At 38.0% G+C, this 17318-nt stretch overlaps 1 protein-coding gene across 5 annotated transcripts in view; it reads right to left on the bottom strand.

Moving 5' to 3' along the window:
- FBXL13 (F-box and leucine rich repeat protein 13) overlaps positions 1–17318 on the bottom strand; it is a 266998-nt gene that overhangs the window by 188780 nt on the left and 60900 nt on the right. For all 5 annotated transcript variants that reach the window (XR_011976923.1, XM_072653155.1, XM_072653153.1 and 2 more), the window contains 2 exons: positions 7473–7568; positions 5732–5867 (listed from right to left, as the gene is read on the bottom strand). Coding sequence is in view for 4 of the 5 variants with exons in the window: in XM_072653155.1 (XP_072509256.1) it covers positions 5732–5867; positions 7473–7568 (232 nt within the window). In the remaining variant the exon portion in view is untranslated. The remainder of the gene's footprint in view (positions 1–5731; positions 5868–7472; positions 7569–17318) is intronic.

The raw sequence follows: 17318 nt of genomic DNA, 5'->3' as shown, positions 1-17318 counted from the left end.
TTATTACTATGTGCCTGACACAGTGCTAAATACTGGGAAAACAAAGAAAGGCCCTGAAGAAGCTCACACGCCAAGAACTATGTACATACAAGATATATACAGTGAAAATGGAAGATAATCTCAAGGGAAGGCACTGGGAGGGAGAGAGAAGAGGAACATGGGAAAGATGGCCAGGAGAGGCCTTCTACAGATGATTAATTTTAGATGACTCATAAAGGAAGCCAGGAAATCAGGAGGCAGAAGTGAGGAAGGAGAGCATTAAAATCACATTGGGAGATGGTGTGTCAAATATAAGGAACAGCAAAAAAGCCACTATCACTGAATCACAAAGTGCATGAAGGAGAATAAGTATAAGAAGATGGACAGGTAGAAAGGGGTCAGGCTGTGAAGGGCTTTAAATGCCAAAAGAGGACTCTCTGTTAGACCCTGGAGCCCTTGGAGTTTACTGAGTAGAGTGACACAGTCAGAACTGTGCTTTATAAAAATCCCTTTGGGAGCTAATGGAGCATGTCCTGAAGTGTTAAGACACTTGCAACAGGAAGACCATCCATGTATGAGGTAAGGAGGGTCTGTACCAGAGTCAAGGCTGTGTGAGAGGAGAAAAGTGGACATGAAAGATTTTGAGATAAAGATGATGAGAGAAGAGAGAGTTCATATTGAATGCCCTCAATTTTCTCAGTAAAATAGGAGAAGTCCTAAACTGAGGGAGGGGGCAGGGGAAGCAGGGAAACGTGAAGAGAAAGTGTGGGAGGAGAGAGAAGAACATTTGGCAAAGATTTTGTGGGAAGTGATATAGGGAATCAATTAGGGAGGGATAAAAAGACTACCCTAACTCTGCAGTAAGGGCCTCTTTAAAGTAGGATAACAGGAATTAATGAGAGCTCATTTTAATTATATGAAAACATATCTCAATTAATCAAAGCAACTAAGACCTGTGAATTACCACTTGACCTCATGTGCTTTCTAAGCTTGAGCACACTTTTCCCTGACCTTTGTATGCATTTGAAAAAGAGTGTATTATAGACTTTTGAGCAGATATTTTGAACCAACTATTCTCATTGTACCAGCTTAGTAAACATCCTTTCCTAAGAGCTACTTAAAACTGACTGACTAAATGATTCTCAGCTGAATTAGCTAACTATAAAGTCAAAATGGGGAAGGAGGAATATGAAGTCATAGCCAAGTATAATGACCTGGGAAAATACTGAAGGATGGAGGAATTATGGTTCTCAGTGAGGGTGTGTATGTAATGTGAACCGTAGTGTGAGTAAGGTGGATTTTAGTGTGTGTAAAGTGAATTTTGCTATTATTTCTCAGAGTTCAGTTTCCCAGGATCATAGCCATAACAATCTCCTGTTCCCAGGTATTAGATATGAGTTCCCACAGTTATGGTTCAAAACATCTCCACTATGCTTGTGCAGAGTTATATAATGGTGAACATCCACTGCGGCTGTGCAGTGAGATACAGGGATGAAGTGATGTAAACTTGTGAGATTATTGCTGCCAATATGCCTTCTTTGTCTGTTGGTCTATAAAACAGGTGGTCACTAGACAGTGAATGGCAAACCCTTAGGGCTGAATGCACAGATGCTGTGTGTGCCTCAACTGGCCCCCAATGAAGCTTGGGGAGGGGAACTTTAGGGTTCAGTGTACAAGCTGGAATGCTGTATGTGCCTAGATTGGCCCCCATCAAGGCTTGGAAGGGTGGTGTAATCTGTATTTGCCTCTACTGGCCCCACTGAGCATTGAGACTTGAGGGGATTTAGGGGCAGCATAAGTTATGTCTGTCTTGACTGACTCCATTGAGACATAGTTGCCCCCCCTTCTCACTGGCCCCTGTGAGGAGGATGATTAGGGAATGCTGTGCTCTCACTATCAGCAACCTCTTCTGAGAGAACTAGACTAGGATATAGTAAAATTATTAACTCCTGTTTTGTGTTTCCTTTCTGACCAAATCAAGAGTGAACCTGTGCTAGCAGCCCTCAAGTGTGCTGTGTTTTATCTGTCTTATAGAGTAAAAAACAGATTTAAGAGCAATAAGACATAGGGTAATACAGAATTAAAATCAGTTGTACCTGGCACTGTCCTAGTTTCTAATCAAAGAAATAGAAAACAAGTAAGTAAAGGTGAAATCCAATATGTGACTATCCCAATGGGAAGTAAGATAATATCTGGAAAATACCACAGTGCCTAGCACATAATAGGTACTATATAAATGCTTATTTTCTTCTTCCTTCCTCCCTCCCTTACATGTGACTGTAGTGAAGTTATGGAGTAAATCACAGGATTTTATGAGACTGAGGAACTGAAAGATTAATGAGTGTTGAGGGTACATCAGTGTGAAAGTTGAAATCCTCTTGTATAAAAGGAGGAAATGGAGAAAGGAAAGTAGTAAGCCAGGCACTGAACTCCTTAAGCCTAGGTTTTCCTGATTCAAAAGCTAGCTCTCAATTCACAATTCTCATTAAGTAAAAAAACACTCACTTTGTAAAGAGAGATTCATAGAAATGCTCATTGATTCCATATAAATATCTTCAGTGTCTCCTTTTCCTTTCCTAACTTTTCATATTCTCAACTGGCTGTCAGATTGGGCTATATATGGGAGAAATGCTTTGTACTTGATGGGCACTTGGTAAATGTTTATTAATAAATTGAATTCTCAGGGGAGGAGCCAAGATGGTGGAGTAGAAAGATACACATATGCTAGCTCCTAACCCACAGCCCATAATATACCTGTGAAGAAGAACTCCCAACAAAATCTGGAGCAGCGGAAGCTACAGAACAACAGAGCAGAGGAGATTTCTGTTCCAGAGAGACCTGAAGAACCAATGCAAAAGGTCCGTCGAGCACTGGACCCGTAGCAGAGCCCAGCCCTGCTTTGACTGTGTGGCACCCAGAGGAGCAGATCCGAGCAGGCTTCAGGGACAGAATCTCCAGGGGCCGAGCAGGTCCCTCCACCCACAGGCACCAAAGGTCAGTGAGACAGTCTTTTTGACTCCCCATGACTCAGTCCCCCTCAGGAGGCAGCAGCAGAGGCAGCAATGGCCAGGGGCTCGAAAGCAGGAAGGAGCCCAGATCCATTGTTGAAGGTCTCTGCATAAACCCCCGAGGGAACTGAGTCCCATGTGGCAGCCCTGCCCCCACCTGAGCACCTGAGCTTAATCTCACACTGAATAGCAGTCCCGCCCCAGCTGAAAGCCCTGAGGCTGGGGAGCAGCATTTGAATCTCAGCCCCCAAGAACTAGCTGGGCAGATCTGGAGGCGGGGTGGGGATAGAGAGGACACTCAGAAGTCAAGTCACTGGCTAGGAAAATGCCCAGAAAAGGCAAAAACAATAAGACTATAGAAGGTTACTTTCTTGGTGAACAGATATCTCCTCCCATCCTTTCAGATGAGGAACAACAATGCTTACCATCAGGGAAAGACATAGAAATCAAGGCTTCTACATCCCAAACATCCAAAATAAATATTCAATAGGCTCAGGTCACGGAAGAGCTCAAAAAGGATTTTGAAAATCAAGTTAGAGAGGTGGAGGAAAAACTGGGAAGAGAAATGAGAGAGATGAAAGAAAAGCATGAAAAGCAGGTCAACACCTTGCTAAAGGAGACCCAAAAAAATGCTGAAGAAAATAACACCTTGAAAAATAGGCTAACTCAATTGGCAAAAGAGGTTCAAAAAGCCAATGAGGAGAAGAATGCTTTCAAAAGCAGAATTAGCCAAATGGAAAAGGAGATTCAAAAGCTCACTGAAGAAAATAGTTCTTTCAAAACTAGAATGGCACAGATGGAGGCCAATGACTTTATGAGAAACCAAGAAATCACAAAACAAAACCAAAAGAATGAAAAAATGGAAGATAATGTGAAATATCTCATTGGAAAAACAACTGACCTGGAAAATAGATCTAGGAGAGACAATTTAAAAATTATGGGCCTACCTGAAAGCCATTATCAAAAAAAGAGCCTAGACATCATCTTTCATGAACTTATCAAGGAAAACTGCCCTGATATTCTAGAACCAGAGGGCAAAATAAGTATTCAAGGAATCCACTGATCACCACCTGAAAGAGATCCAAAAAGAGAAACTCCTAGGAACATTGTGGCCAAATTCCAGAGTTCCTTGGTCAAGGAGAAAATACTGCAAGCAGCTAGAAAGAAACAATTCAAGTACTGTGGAAATACAATCAGGATAACACAAGATCTAGCAGCTTCTACATTAAGGGATCGAAGGGCATGGAACAGGATATTCCAGAAGTCAAAGGAACTAGGACTTAAACCAAGAATCACATACCCAGCAAAACTGAATATAATACTTCAGGAGAAAAAATGGTCTTTCAATGAAATTGAGGACTTTCAAGCATTCTTGATGAAAAGGACCAGAGCTGAAAAGAAAATTTGACTTTCAAACACAAGAATGAAGAGAAGCATGAACAGGTAAACAGCAAAGAGAAGTCTTAAGGGACTTTACTAAAATTGAACTGTTTACATTCCTACATGGAAAGACAATATTTGTAACTCTTGAAACTTTTCAGTATCTGAGTAGTGGGTGGGATTACACACACACACGCGCACACACACATGCACACACATACAGAGACAAAGAACGCAGAGTGAATGGAATAAGATGGGATCATATCTTAAAAAATGAAATTAAGCGGTGAGAGAGAAATATATTGGGAGGAGAAAGGGAGAAATGGAATGGGGTAAATTATCTCTCATAAAAGAGGCAAGCAAAAGACTTTTTAGTGAAGGGAAAAAAAGGGCAGGTGGGAGAAAAATATAAAGTTTACACATCACATTCGACTAAGGGAAGGAATAAAATGCACACTCATTTTGGTATGAAAACCCATCTTACAATACAGGAAAGTGGGGGAGAATGGGATAAGCAGGGTGGGGGGGATGATGAAAGGGAGGGCAATGGGAGGAGGGAGCAATTTGAAGTCAACACTCTTGGGGAGGGACAGGATCCAAAGAGAGAACAGAAGCAATGGGGGGCAGGATAGGATGGAGGGAAATATAGTTAGTCTTACACAACACGACTATTATGGAAGTCATTTGCAAAACTACACAGATATGGCCTATATTGAATTGCTTGCCTTACCAAAGGGAATGGGTGGGGAGGGAGGGAGGAAGAGAAGTTGGAACTCAAAGTTTTAGGAACAACTGTTGAGTACTGTTCTTGCTACTAGGAAATAAGAAATACAGGTAATGGGGTATAAAAAGTTATCTGGCCCTACAGGACAAAAGAAAAAATGGGGACAAGGGAAGAGAGGGATGATAGAAGAGAGGGCAGACTGGTGATAGGGGCAATTAGAATGCTCAGTGTTTTGGGGTGGGGGGAGGGGACAAGTGGGGGAAAAATTTGGAACCCAAAATTTTGTGAAAATGAATGTTAAAAGTTAAATAAATAAATTTAATGAAAAAAATGGAAAAAAATAAACTGAATTCTCTTAAATTGAACAAAAAAAGCAAAGATCAAATGGCAAACAATCCAGAAAGAAAATAAGAAAAGACATGGAAAATCTGGAGAAGAGTGCAAAGGTCAGTGGAGATAAAACTCCTAGCTCACCAAAGTGAATTGAGAATTAACTATTCTAGAAGCATTAATAGCAGTAGTAATTATCATTCCCACAATCCAAGACTGGATATAAAGTCTCCATTTCACTAATATTTTTCTTTAGACTGATAAATAAGGAAAAAACAGAAACAAATGTCTGAAAAAAGAATATACTTACTGATGAACTTAAAAGAAGGCCACTGAAGGGAAGAACATCCATGGAAATCCAGACGTAGCACGTTGGGTCGCCATCTTTGTAATATTTGTTCTATATATCTGTCATTGACTATATCACACACTAGAGAAAAATTGATCTAAAAAAATCAACAAGCCCAGAATATCAAGAAAATGTAAGCCTTGTTTAATATTAAAATAACAAATTAAAAGCAGTAAATATCAGGGACGTTCTACACCACTTACAACTACAAGAAGTACCACAAGTTTTTTCATAGGCAGGACATATGAAATTCAGAAAGCAACTCTGAATTGTCATGAAATCCTAAGATAAAGTCCTCTATTGGATATTTACATCTTGAAACCAAAATACTAAGGAAATTCTATTATAGCTATGTAGGATAATAAATAACGATCAGTACGTTTAGTTTCAATAACTGCCACAGCTATTTAATTCTAATGTTCCATCTTTTGTATATAAAGATGCCACTACAACTAATAAACCATAAGCAGCAACAGGCCAGCCACCTTTCATACCTACCACAGCCTTGCTGGAGGAGAGGTGGAGGACGAGGAAGCTGCCACTCACAATTTATTTTAATAAAAGGAAGTACGTTGAAATTATTGACTTTGTGAGGTTGGTATCATGTTCTAATGATCCATATTATTTTTCCAGGAAGTATCAATTCACAAATCATTCAGAGTTCAAGAGTAAGTACAAGTCTGTGCCTCCTTACTTTTATGAATCTCCCTAGGGATTCCACTGAAGTCAAACTGCTGATCTTCACATACACACACACACACACACACACACACACACACATACACACGTGTGTGCATGCATAAACAATCAAAAGAGCATGTACTTTGCACTATTAATTGTCCCAACTGCAGTGGTGGATATAGCACGATCCATCCATATATGTCATCTATCCCCCTTATGACAAATGAAATGCATTTGAAAGATGGCTAGCAAGGATCAAAAGTTTGTTACTGCAGAACAGAAACTGTCATACATGAGTATCAAAACAAGCCAAAAGACTGTACTAAGGACAGTGTTCTAACCAACTAACATGCCTCCTATATTTCACCCTCTAAAATAATCTTTAGCTTTTTTCTCATAGGGGTATCTAATTTCTTTCCTGTTATGGAAGTCTTTGGCAATCCAGTGAACACTATATATTCCTTCTCAGAATAAAGTTTTTAAATGAACAAAATAAAATACATAGCATTAAAAAGAAAATAATTGCTTGAAATATAGTTATCAAAATATGTATATATTTTTTAAAACACAAGTTGATAGACCCCAACTTAACTACTCCTGAATTAGAGATAATAACAATGCATGCAGAAGAGCACACAAAGGAGATCACCTTTGTTTGACTTATCTCTTCATTCAAGAAGGTGAATGAATGAAATAAATACTAGGCTACCTGCTATCTGTGGCCTACGCAGCCAAGAACAAGATAATTCCCTTTGTAAGAAAGTTCCTATTGGGGCAAATTTTAATATCAGTAAGATAAACACCCCAACTACGTGCCATTGCCACTACCTTCCAACCACAACTCCTCTTGGCATAATAAAACCAAAATAATACAGAAATGTTAGGACCCAAATGCTTGAAAATACAAGAGAATCTATTCTTATTTGCTTACTAAAACTGTGGAGAGCTGCCTTATGTGTACAATAGTCTGTTTTCCTTTTGGAGACAGAAATTAAATGTCATTGGAAATTACATCACTTACTTCACTCCACAATGATCTTATATGTGTCATGGATCTCCAGGCACTGTTGACTTGAGCACAGTTTGCCCGATCAACGATATTTAGAGGACGGAAAATCTAAAGAACAGAAATATATGAGAATAGAAAATATAGAATCTGGAAGATACCATTTTCTGTTGTCTTATTATTAATAATAGGATCACATAGAACCTGACATTTCTAATGATTTTTTCTCCAATGAAGTTGGAGGACTTTTTCAGACATTTCATTCAGAGAACATCTAGATAAAGCAATAAAAGTTATTGATATTTCAATTTTATGAAAAAAAAACTTCTGTAGAGAAACTAAGCACTATTATTTGTAGCATTAATTTTTTTCTATATGTTCCACAGTTTTATAACCCAATGTTGAGGATTTTTTATACTTAATTTGCATTGGTTCCCAAAGATCATTAATTAATGTAATATGAACCCTCATCCCGGAACTGAAATGCCATTGCAGACTACCACAAAAACCCAGGAAGTGACAATTAGGTGAGGAGAGTATGAAATAAGAGATGACAATTGAGGAGATCTATGGTAACCAATGGACCAGAAGCCAGACACTAGACAGAGGAATTTTATTACGAAATGAGGTCAGGATGGAATAATATTCCCTATAGACCACAAGTGATATCTTGAAATGGATGGAGAAAATCATTCCACCATAGAAGACAGGATAATTAACTTAACAGAGTGAAATTCTAATTAAAGCTTAGGATGGAAAGTAAACTGGTCCAGGACTCTTGCATGTGAGTGATCTTTAGACTGGACTGCTGAACCTGGAGATGCTGGGTTTCTCATTACTGGGATATTTAGAAGGGAAAACCAATACCCAGAAACAACTAATGTATTGTCAGTATAAACCCTTATTGTGAATGTCAGAGCCAGGTCCAGTTGTGCCCGTTTAAGGACCACAGGGTGCATCTACATGCTGCTGCCTCTTTGAACATTTCTTCTTGGTTTAAGCAATCTTATCCACCTTCTTCAATTATCCAGCTTCTAAAAACCAATTTTGCAGACTACTGACAAAAGTGACCGGGTTAGTATTGATTATGTTTGAGTCTACCTCCCCTGAATCATTTTTTAAAAATAAGCAAAAGGAAGGAATTCCTTACAAGCAAAACCTCAGAGTAAATACAGAAAAAGATTGAAGAAAAGAGGAAACCAAAAACAGAAAAAAAAGGATTAATAATCATGGTTCAGTAACAATTATTAAACCCACATAAATGATAACTGAAGCACTTTGAGATCCTCCAAAGCAGTTCAGGAACTCAAGAAAGTAATTAAAAGAAAACAAAAGGGCAGAAACTAGAAACCTTAAAAAAATTAAAGACAAGAAAACTGGCTGTTCAGAACAAATGGAAAAGCTTAGTTAAGCATCCAACAATGAAAAAAAGAATAGCAGAACTTGAATTTTTAAAATACAGAATTGGAAAAACAAGTGTCAGGGGAAAAAAAACAAAATGCAGCAAAATTGGAAGATGTATGATCTCACTGCTCAAAAACCAAAGCAAATAATCTTAAAGATAGAGTTAAATGAGACAATCTAAAACTTTATATCCCTAGGGAGATGGGGTGGGGTTGGAAAGAAGTATGATGAAATTTTCCCAGCTGATAAATGGTCAAAGGATATGAACAGGCAGTTTTCAGAGAAAGAAATTAAAGATATCTATAGTCATATGAAAAAATGCTCTAAAACACTTTTGATTAGAGAGATGCAAATCAAAACAACTCTGAGGTACCACATCACACCTATCAGATTGGCTAACATGACAAAACAGGAAGATGATAAATGTTGGAGAGGATGAGGGACAGTTGGAACACTAATTCATTGTTTGTGGAGCTGTGAGCTGACCCAACCATTCTGGAGAGCAATTTGGAACTATGCCCCAAAGGCTACAAAAACGTGCATACCCTTGGACCCAGCCAGCAATATCACTTCTGGGACTGTATCCTAAAGAGATCATAGAAATGGAAAAGGGTCCCACATGTACCAAAATATTTATAGCAGCACTCTTTGTGGTGGCCAAAAACTGGAAATCAAGGGGATGCCCTTCAATTGGGGAATGGCTGAATAAATTGTGGTATATGAATGTGATGGAATATTATTGTGCTATAAGAAATGATGAACAAGAAGACTTCAGAGAGGCCTGGAAAGACTTATATGATCTGATGCTGAGTGAAAGGAGCAGAACCAGGAGAACTTTGTGCACAGCAACAACCATGGTGTGTGCAAGGATTTTTTCTGGTAGACTCAGAACTTCATAGCAATGCAAGGACTTAAAAAATTCCCAATGGTCTTTTAAGACAAAATGCCTTCCACATCCAGAGAAAGAACTATGGAATTCAATCGCAGATTGCAGCAGATCATTTTCTTTTGTAGTATGTTTTGGTTTGTTATATGATTTCTTCCATTAATTTTAATTCTTCTATACAACATGACTATGGTGAAAATGTATTTAATAGGAATGTATGTGTAGAACCTATATAGAATTGTATGTCAGCTTGGGGAAAGAGGGGGGAGGGGAGAAGAGGGGGAGGGAGGGAAAGAAAAAATCTAAGTTATATGATAGTGATTGTGGAACATTGAAAATAAATAAATAAATATAACAAAGTGAAGAGCCCAAATACTATAATTCATGAAATCATACGAGAAAGTATCCTAGAAATACTGGAGACAGGGGAAAAAGTACAAATTGAATTTAACAAATGCCTGCTGATTTATTAAAATGGATAGAATCCTGACGTCTGGATTAGGAAGGAACCCCAAATTTAATTTATCCAGAAATGTAGTTGTCAAATTCCAGAGCTTCATTATCAAAGAAAATATCTTACAATTAGACAGGAAGAGAAAGTTCACTTACACATTACATTAATAACTGTTGAAATTGTGTAGACCTGATTGAAGATGATGATAAATGAAAGGAATGGAATATTATATACAAAAAAGGAAACTAGTTTTCACCATCCTTCAGTGCTTAGTATATGCCTAAATTTTAAATAATGATTCCTCAATATGATCAATGATTTCAAATTTTTTCTCCTAAGAATGAAACTCAACAAACATTTATTAAAGGCTTACAATATATATCCTAGGTATTATAATGATGGGGTTCAGACTCTGGCAACCTCCTTGAACTCTCCTTGAATCTTCCCACTTAATCTGGCCTTTCATACTCAAATCTGTTACCCTTAACCTAGCCTGGCCTTCCATCATCTGTTGCCTCTGGATTGCCCTACCTGCTTCCCACCCAAGCCCTCTATTGTCTGATACCTCCCAATTCCCTCCAGCTATTTCCCACCATTGATTCCATCACTGGTTACACCAGTTTTATCAAGATCCTCCTTAGACCCTCTTCCCAGACTACTAGGCCACCTTTATATCTTTCCCATGGTCTTTCTGTATATAAGTTCCATCTCGCCTCCATGAAGGCCCACAGATTGAATCCAGCTCAGACTCTATCTAGCTGAGATTCTATCTGGCCCACTTGTCAGTACAAGCGTCACAAATGGCAAGGCTCCTTAAGAGTCAAACTGATAGGATTCAGACTCTGGGAACCTCCTTGAACTCCCCCTAGAATCTTCCCACTTAATCTGGCCTTTCATATTCAAATCTGTTGCCCTTGGTCTAGCCTGGCCTTCCACTGTCAGTTACCTCTAGATTGCCCCACCTGCTTCCCACCCAAACCCTCCATTGTCAGATATCTCCTGATTGCCTCCAGCTGTTTCCAACCGTTGACCAGTCGTCCCCTCCTTGGACTCCTCCTCAAGACCCTCCCTAAACCCCTCCCCCCATCACCCTAGACTACCAGACCACCCCCAGATCCCTCCTACAGTCTTTTCTGTATTTAAGTTGCATCTTGCCTCTGTGAAGGCACTCAGATTCAATCCAGTTCAGACTCTGTCTAGCTGAGATTCTATCTGGCCCAATTGTGAATACAAGTGTTACAAATGCTTAGGCTCCTTAAGAGTTAAACCAATATGGCGAATCTTTAATAAACTTTGCTTCTCTTTGGCTTTAAGAAGGCTGGCGTGTTGGTATTTTGGGGTCCCCAGCACCCCTGAACCTCAACAAACCCAATATGGCAAACCTTTAATAAACTTTGTTTTACTCTGGCTGCAAGAAGTCTTGAGTCGAATTCAGCAGGACTCTGTTGGTATTTTGGGGTCCTGAGCACCCCAAACCTCAATATGGTTCCCAAACCTCAACAGTACTAGACAGCTATGTAGCATATATGTCTATGCACACACATGTGAGAAAAAGGCATCCATATATTAAAAGGTGGTGACTTGGATTGGATTGGATTATTTCAAGTAAAACAATCTACATGTTATTTACTGCTGATTTTTTTAAATGCAAGACAGTAAAACTTGATGGAATGTTAATGAGTCAAACTTGTCAATAAAATGGAAGATAGTTATAGAATGTATCAGAAAAACAGAATTCAACAATTTGTTACATACAAGAAATAGATTTAAACAAAGATACATGGAGAATAACAATGAGGATCTAGTATGAAATTTATTTTGCTTCAACTGAATTTTAAAAAGTAGTGGTTGCAGTCATGATTTTGGACAACATTAAAGAGATAAAATTTCCAGATATGTTGTATTATTTTTGAGGATACCATAGATAATGAAGTAATAGGAATATTAAAAAATATATGTACCAATGAATTTAAAGGAAAAATAAACTGAAGGGCAAAAAGATAGAAAGACAATAATTGTAAGTGACCAGCATTCCTCTTTCAGAAGTTGAAAAATCTAACAAAAAGAAAAAAGAATGCTATGGATCTGAATAGTAGGTTAGAAAAATGAAATCTGATAAACTTATTGCAAATATGAATGGGAATTTTAAATAAAACATGTACTTTTCCCTTGACAAATACACTTGTAAAACTTGTTCATATATTACTGCATACCAATGTATAAATAAATGTGATAAGAGATATTAAAGACATGAACTGAAGACCTGACTTATGCAATAAAAATTAAAAAATTATAATCAGCAAAGGGGCAACTAAGTGACACGGTGGATAGAGTGTTGGGTCTTAAGTCAAGAGCACTCATCTCCCTGAGTTCAAATTTGGTCTCAGATACTAGCTGTGTGACCCTTGACAAGTCACTTTACCCTGTTTGCCTCAATTTCCTCATCTGTAAAATGAACTGGAGAAAGAAATGGCAAACCACTCCAATTTCCCTGCCAAAAAAAACCCCAAAAGGGGTCACAAAGAGTTAGACACAACTGAAAAACAATTCAATGAAGGAAATAGGAACCAAAGGTATAGACCTAAGTGGAGACTAAATAATAATTCCTTAAATAATGATTGAGAGAATAGATCATGGAAACAGTTGAGGAAATTATATTAAAGAGAATGATAATAGTCAGACTACATACCAAAATTTATAGTATGGAGAAAATGCATTCTTTCTTTAGAGGAAAACTGATGTCACTGAACACATATATTAAGAAAATAAAGGTCTAAAAATAGTATAAAATTAATCAGAAATAAACAACAAATTAAGAATTCCAACACAAGAAAAAAGACATTTGAAAATCAAGGGAAAAAGTACTATTGAACTGACAAAAAGTTGTTTTTTAAAAGATTACCAGAAATTTAAACTTAGCTAATTTGTATTTTAAAAAAAGAGAAAATAACCAAATTGCCAATATCAAAGAGGAGAATTTGCAACAAACGGAGAAGCAATAAATAAAATGTTAGAATATGACTATAACTAATTATATTACAACAAAACAGAATTATGAAATATGTGAATATCTAGAAAATGTAAACTATTAAAAACAAAAAATTGAGAAACTGAGCAAATGCAAATGAACAAATTTATGGATGAATTTAAAATCAGAGAATATATAATCTCTATACTGCATAAATTTTTGAAAAATAGGTGAAACAGAAATCATGTTAAAACGATGTCTTAATAGCCAAACAAAAAAAAAAAGGATTGTTCAGAGAAAGAGAATTAAATAATACCACTAATTATAATGATACAATATTTTAAAATGAAATGTTAGTAGAGACTAAAGCAACAGAGACAAAAAAATTATTCATTATATCCTAGTTGGATTTAAACCAAGTGGATAATGTTCTTCAAGATATAGATAAATTAGCATAGCTATTCACAGTAATCAAAAGCAGAAATCATATGACATCTATAAAATAAAAATAAGCTTTTCATAAACCATACCACTCATTTATGATTTAGGTTTTACAAAAATACATTAAAGTACTGGGGAATGAAAGGATCTTTTCTTAACATGATATAAAGAATTTATCTAAAATCAAGTATTAGCATTCTTTGTGAAGAAATGCTGGAACCTTTCCCAATAAGACTAATATTAAAATAATGTTTTATTATTTGATTTTCTATTAGTCATACTAATATAAGAAATACTAAATAAGACAAGAAAATGGAATTAGAGACAAAAAGAAGCAAAATTAAATCTTTGTAGGGAATTATTATTGTTTACTTAGAAAATCCTATCAATTAATCAGCAAATGTGTATTAAGCACCTATTATCTGCAAGACATTGTACTAAGTGCTTCAGTGGAAACACAATAAATGAAAAAATCTCTGCTCACAAGGAGATGACATTGGAGACTACATTTCAACAAGGGATGACATAAAGTTTGAGAAGTATTCTAGCAGTTGGAGGTATCAAAATAAGGTTTCACACAGAAGGTGGTGCTTGAGCCTCATCTTGAAGAGAGGAATTCTGTGATGTGGGGATTCTAGAAGAAGGGAGAATATTTCACACACACAGAAGAGCAAAGGAATAATTCGTTGGTTGGTTGGTCTCCTTTGTTCTCAAAGAAGACCAAAATGATAAACTGTGTTAGAGTCAAGTTACAATGTGTCCAATTGTGGCTGATCAGACCAATACAAGCTTGGAATGCTCTACCGCAGGTGGGGCACAAATAGTCCATGTACACATTTGAGTTAGATTCTCTAAATCTTAGCATCTCACATTTCTTTTGGGATACTTCAGTTTTTGCTTTGCTCATGGAGCACAGCACCTTCTCTGATGAAGGCACACCATACTGGGCAGTCCTATGTGAAACCTAGAAAGAATACCAGCATCATGCCAGGAAACTGAATAACTTCCATTTGAACTGTTACTTAGAAAGATCTTCAGATCACCTGGGAACATAAGATAGCTGACTGAGGTCCTTTCTTGAACTAAACTGCCAAACATTCAAACTCTGCAGAGTTTGTACTGCAGAGAGTACAAACATATGCTGCTTGCCAAAAAGACTGTTTTATGGAGAAATCACATAAGACAAGCACTCACATGGTGGTCAGAAAAAGCGACACAAGGACACTCTCAAGGTCTCTTAAGAACTTTGAAACTGATTGTGTGGCATGGGACACACTGGCAAAGGAATAGTAACCAGAGATGGAGTACCATGTGCAAAGAACAGAGAGATCAGTGAGGCTGCATGAAAAAAGTGTGAAATGGGAGTATGGGAAGAAATATACAATAAGGATAGACAGGCTAGAGAAAGGGGGGGGAAAGCTTTAAAAGCTAGAAAGAGGAGTTTACATTTGATTCTGGAGGGAAAATGAAACCACTAGAGTTGACTGAGTAGGAAAATGACAGGGTCAGATCTGAGAGAAATTACTTAGGAAATAAAGTGTAGCATGGACTGAAGTGGAGAGTGGGATTATAAGAAGCCATTGGAGGAGCTGTGAATTGGCCCAACTTTTCTGAAAAGCAATTTATAACTATATGGGAGAAGTCCTTAAAATAACTGTACCCTTTGACTGAGTGATTATCCCACTGGGCATATCTCCACGTCTTGTCATTGCATAAAACACAAATAGATATTAAGATAAGGACTAGCAGGCTAAAATAATTGGCAGTCAAGTATTAGGTCTTTTCTTCTCCCGATACCCTTCCCCTCCTATTCACCTCTTGAGGGGAAAATGGAAAGGAATGTCACTGAACAAGAGCTTCCCTAAGCAACCCTTGTGGGAGAAGGGTGATAGAGTAAGTAATGGGTTTGAGTTTTACTCATCAACCCCAGAAGCAACTGCTTCTGTCCCCACTCCCCACCCCGAAAACTCTCTTCTTCTCAGTCACTCGCTAGAGTCTGTTCAGCACCTCACTATTCTGCTCCTGATCACTGATCTGCTCCTGATATCCAGGTATGGTCACATTTCCTCTTTCTTGTTTCTGTACCTGTCCCCTTTTAAAAGAAATTCCCTTCAAGGTTAAACAAACAAACCTAGAAACTAATGGGAACTTGGAAATATGTAGACACAGGCACTTCTACCCCACTAACAGTCCATGGTAAGATCTCTGTGGGAGGGGTCACAGTAATCTGAGGTCACTGGTTCTTTTTCTTTTCTTTTAAAACAAATTTTCAGAGATACAAAATTTCCTGTGAAGACTTCTGTAACTACTAGGTCCTTGAACTTGTGGTCCCCAAATCCTCTTCTCAGGCTAGAAGACTCCTCCTCAAAAGACATAGTTCTGCCCTTAGCCTAGCTGAGCTGCCAATATCTCATGAGAAAAGAAAAACAAAACCAGACTTGATGAAGACTTCCTATGCACCAACACAAATCATGGGATTGCACCACTGTAATGGCAAGCAAAGTAGGATCTTTTACTGCTCTTGTTTTAGTACATAACAAGAAGTATTGGTTGGTTGGTTGGTTGGTTGTTGTCCTTCATCTTCGAAGAGGATCAAAATGACATCACCATGATAAAGTGAAGATTCAGTGTGTCCGACTGTGGCTAATCAGACTAATATGAGCTCAGAAAGCTCTACCACAGGTTGGGCACAGATAGTCCCAATTATTTGAACAATTGGTGGATACCCCAAATTTGTGCATCCTACATTTACTTTTGTACTGTTTCAATTCTGCTTTGCTCATAGAGCACAGCACCTTTTCTGATGTGGGCACACCATGCTGAGCAGTCCTGTGCCAGCGTCTTCCATGCTGCACAGTCAAATCCAAAGTTCTTGAGAGAGACCTTGAGAATGTCCTTGTATTATTTCTTCTAGCCACCAGGTGATTGCCTGCCCCATGTGAGTTCTCCATAAAATAGTCTTTTTGGCAAGTATACATTTTGCATTCGAACAACGTGGCCAGCCCATTGTAGTTGCACTCTCTGAAGCATAGTTTCAATTCCTGGCAGTTCAGCTAGAGCAAGGACTTCAGTGTCTGGTACCTTATCCTGCCAGGTGATCTTCAGAAACTTCCTAACACAGTACAAATGGAAGCGATTCAGTTTCCTGGCATGGCCCTGGTAGACTGTCCATGTTTCACAGGCATATAACAATGAGGTCAGCACAACAGTTCTGTAGACCTTCAGTTTGGTAGTCAGTCTAATACCTCTTTTCTCCCATACTTTTCTTTGAAGCCTCCCAAACACTGAGCTAGCTCTGGCAGTGTGTGCATCAACTTCATTGTCAATGTGTACATCCCTAGAAAAGTACACTACCAAGGTAAGTGAATTTATCCACAGCATTCAAAACTTCTCCATTTTTTTTTTGTTTTGTTTTTTTTATTTTTTATTTAACTTTTAACATTTATTTTCACAACATTTTGGGTTACAAATTTTCTCCCCTTTTATCCCCTCCCCCCCCAAACCCAAGCATTCTAATTGCCCCTGTGACCAATCTGCTCTCTCTTCTATCCTCCCTCTCTGCCCTTGTGTCCATCTTCTCTTTTGTCCTGTAGGGCCAGATAGCTTTCTTGACCCCTTAACCTGGATTTCTTATTTCCCAGTGGTAAGAACATTACATTTGATCCTAACACTTTGAGTTCCAACTTCTTTAGCTCCCTCCCTCCCCAC

This window comes from Notamacropus eugenii, chromosome 3 (genome assembly GCF_028372415.1).
Source record: "Notamacropus eugenii isolate mMacEug1 chromosome 3, mMacEug1.pri_v2, whole genome shotgun sequence".
Classification (NCBI taxonomy): domain Eukaryota; kingdom Metazoa; phylum Chordata; class Mammalia; order Diprotodontia; family Macropodidae; genus Notamacropus; species Notamacropus eugenii.
The sequence above is the reverse complement of the archived record's forward strand: the minus strand, read 5'-3'. Positions and strand labels throughout refer to the sequence as shown.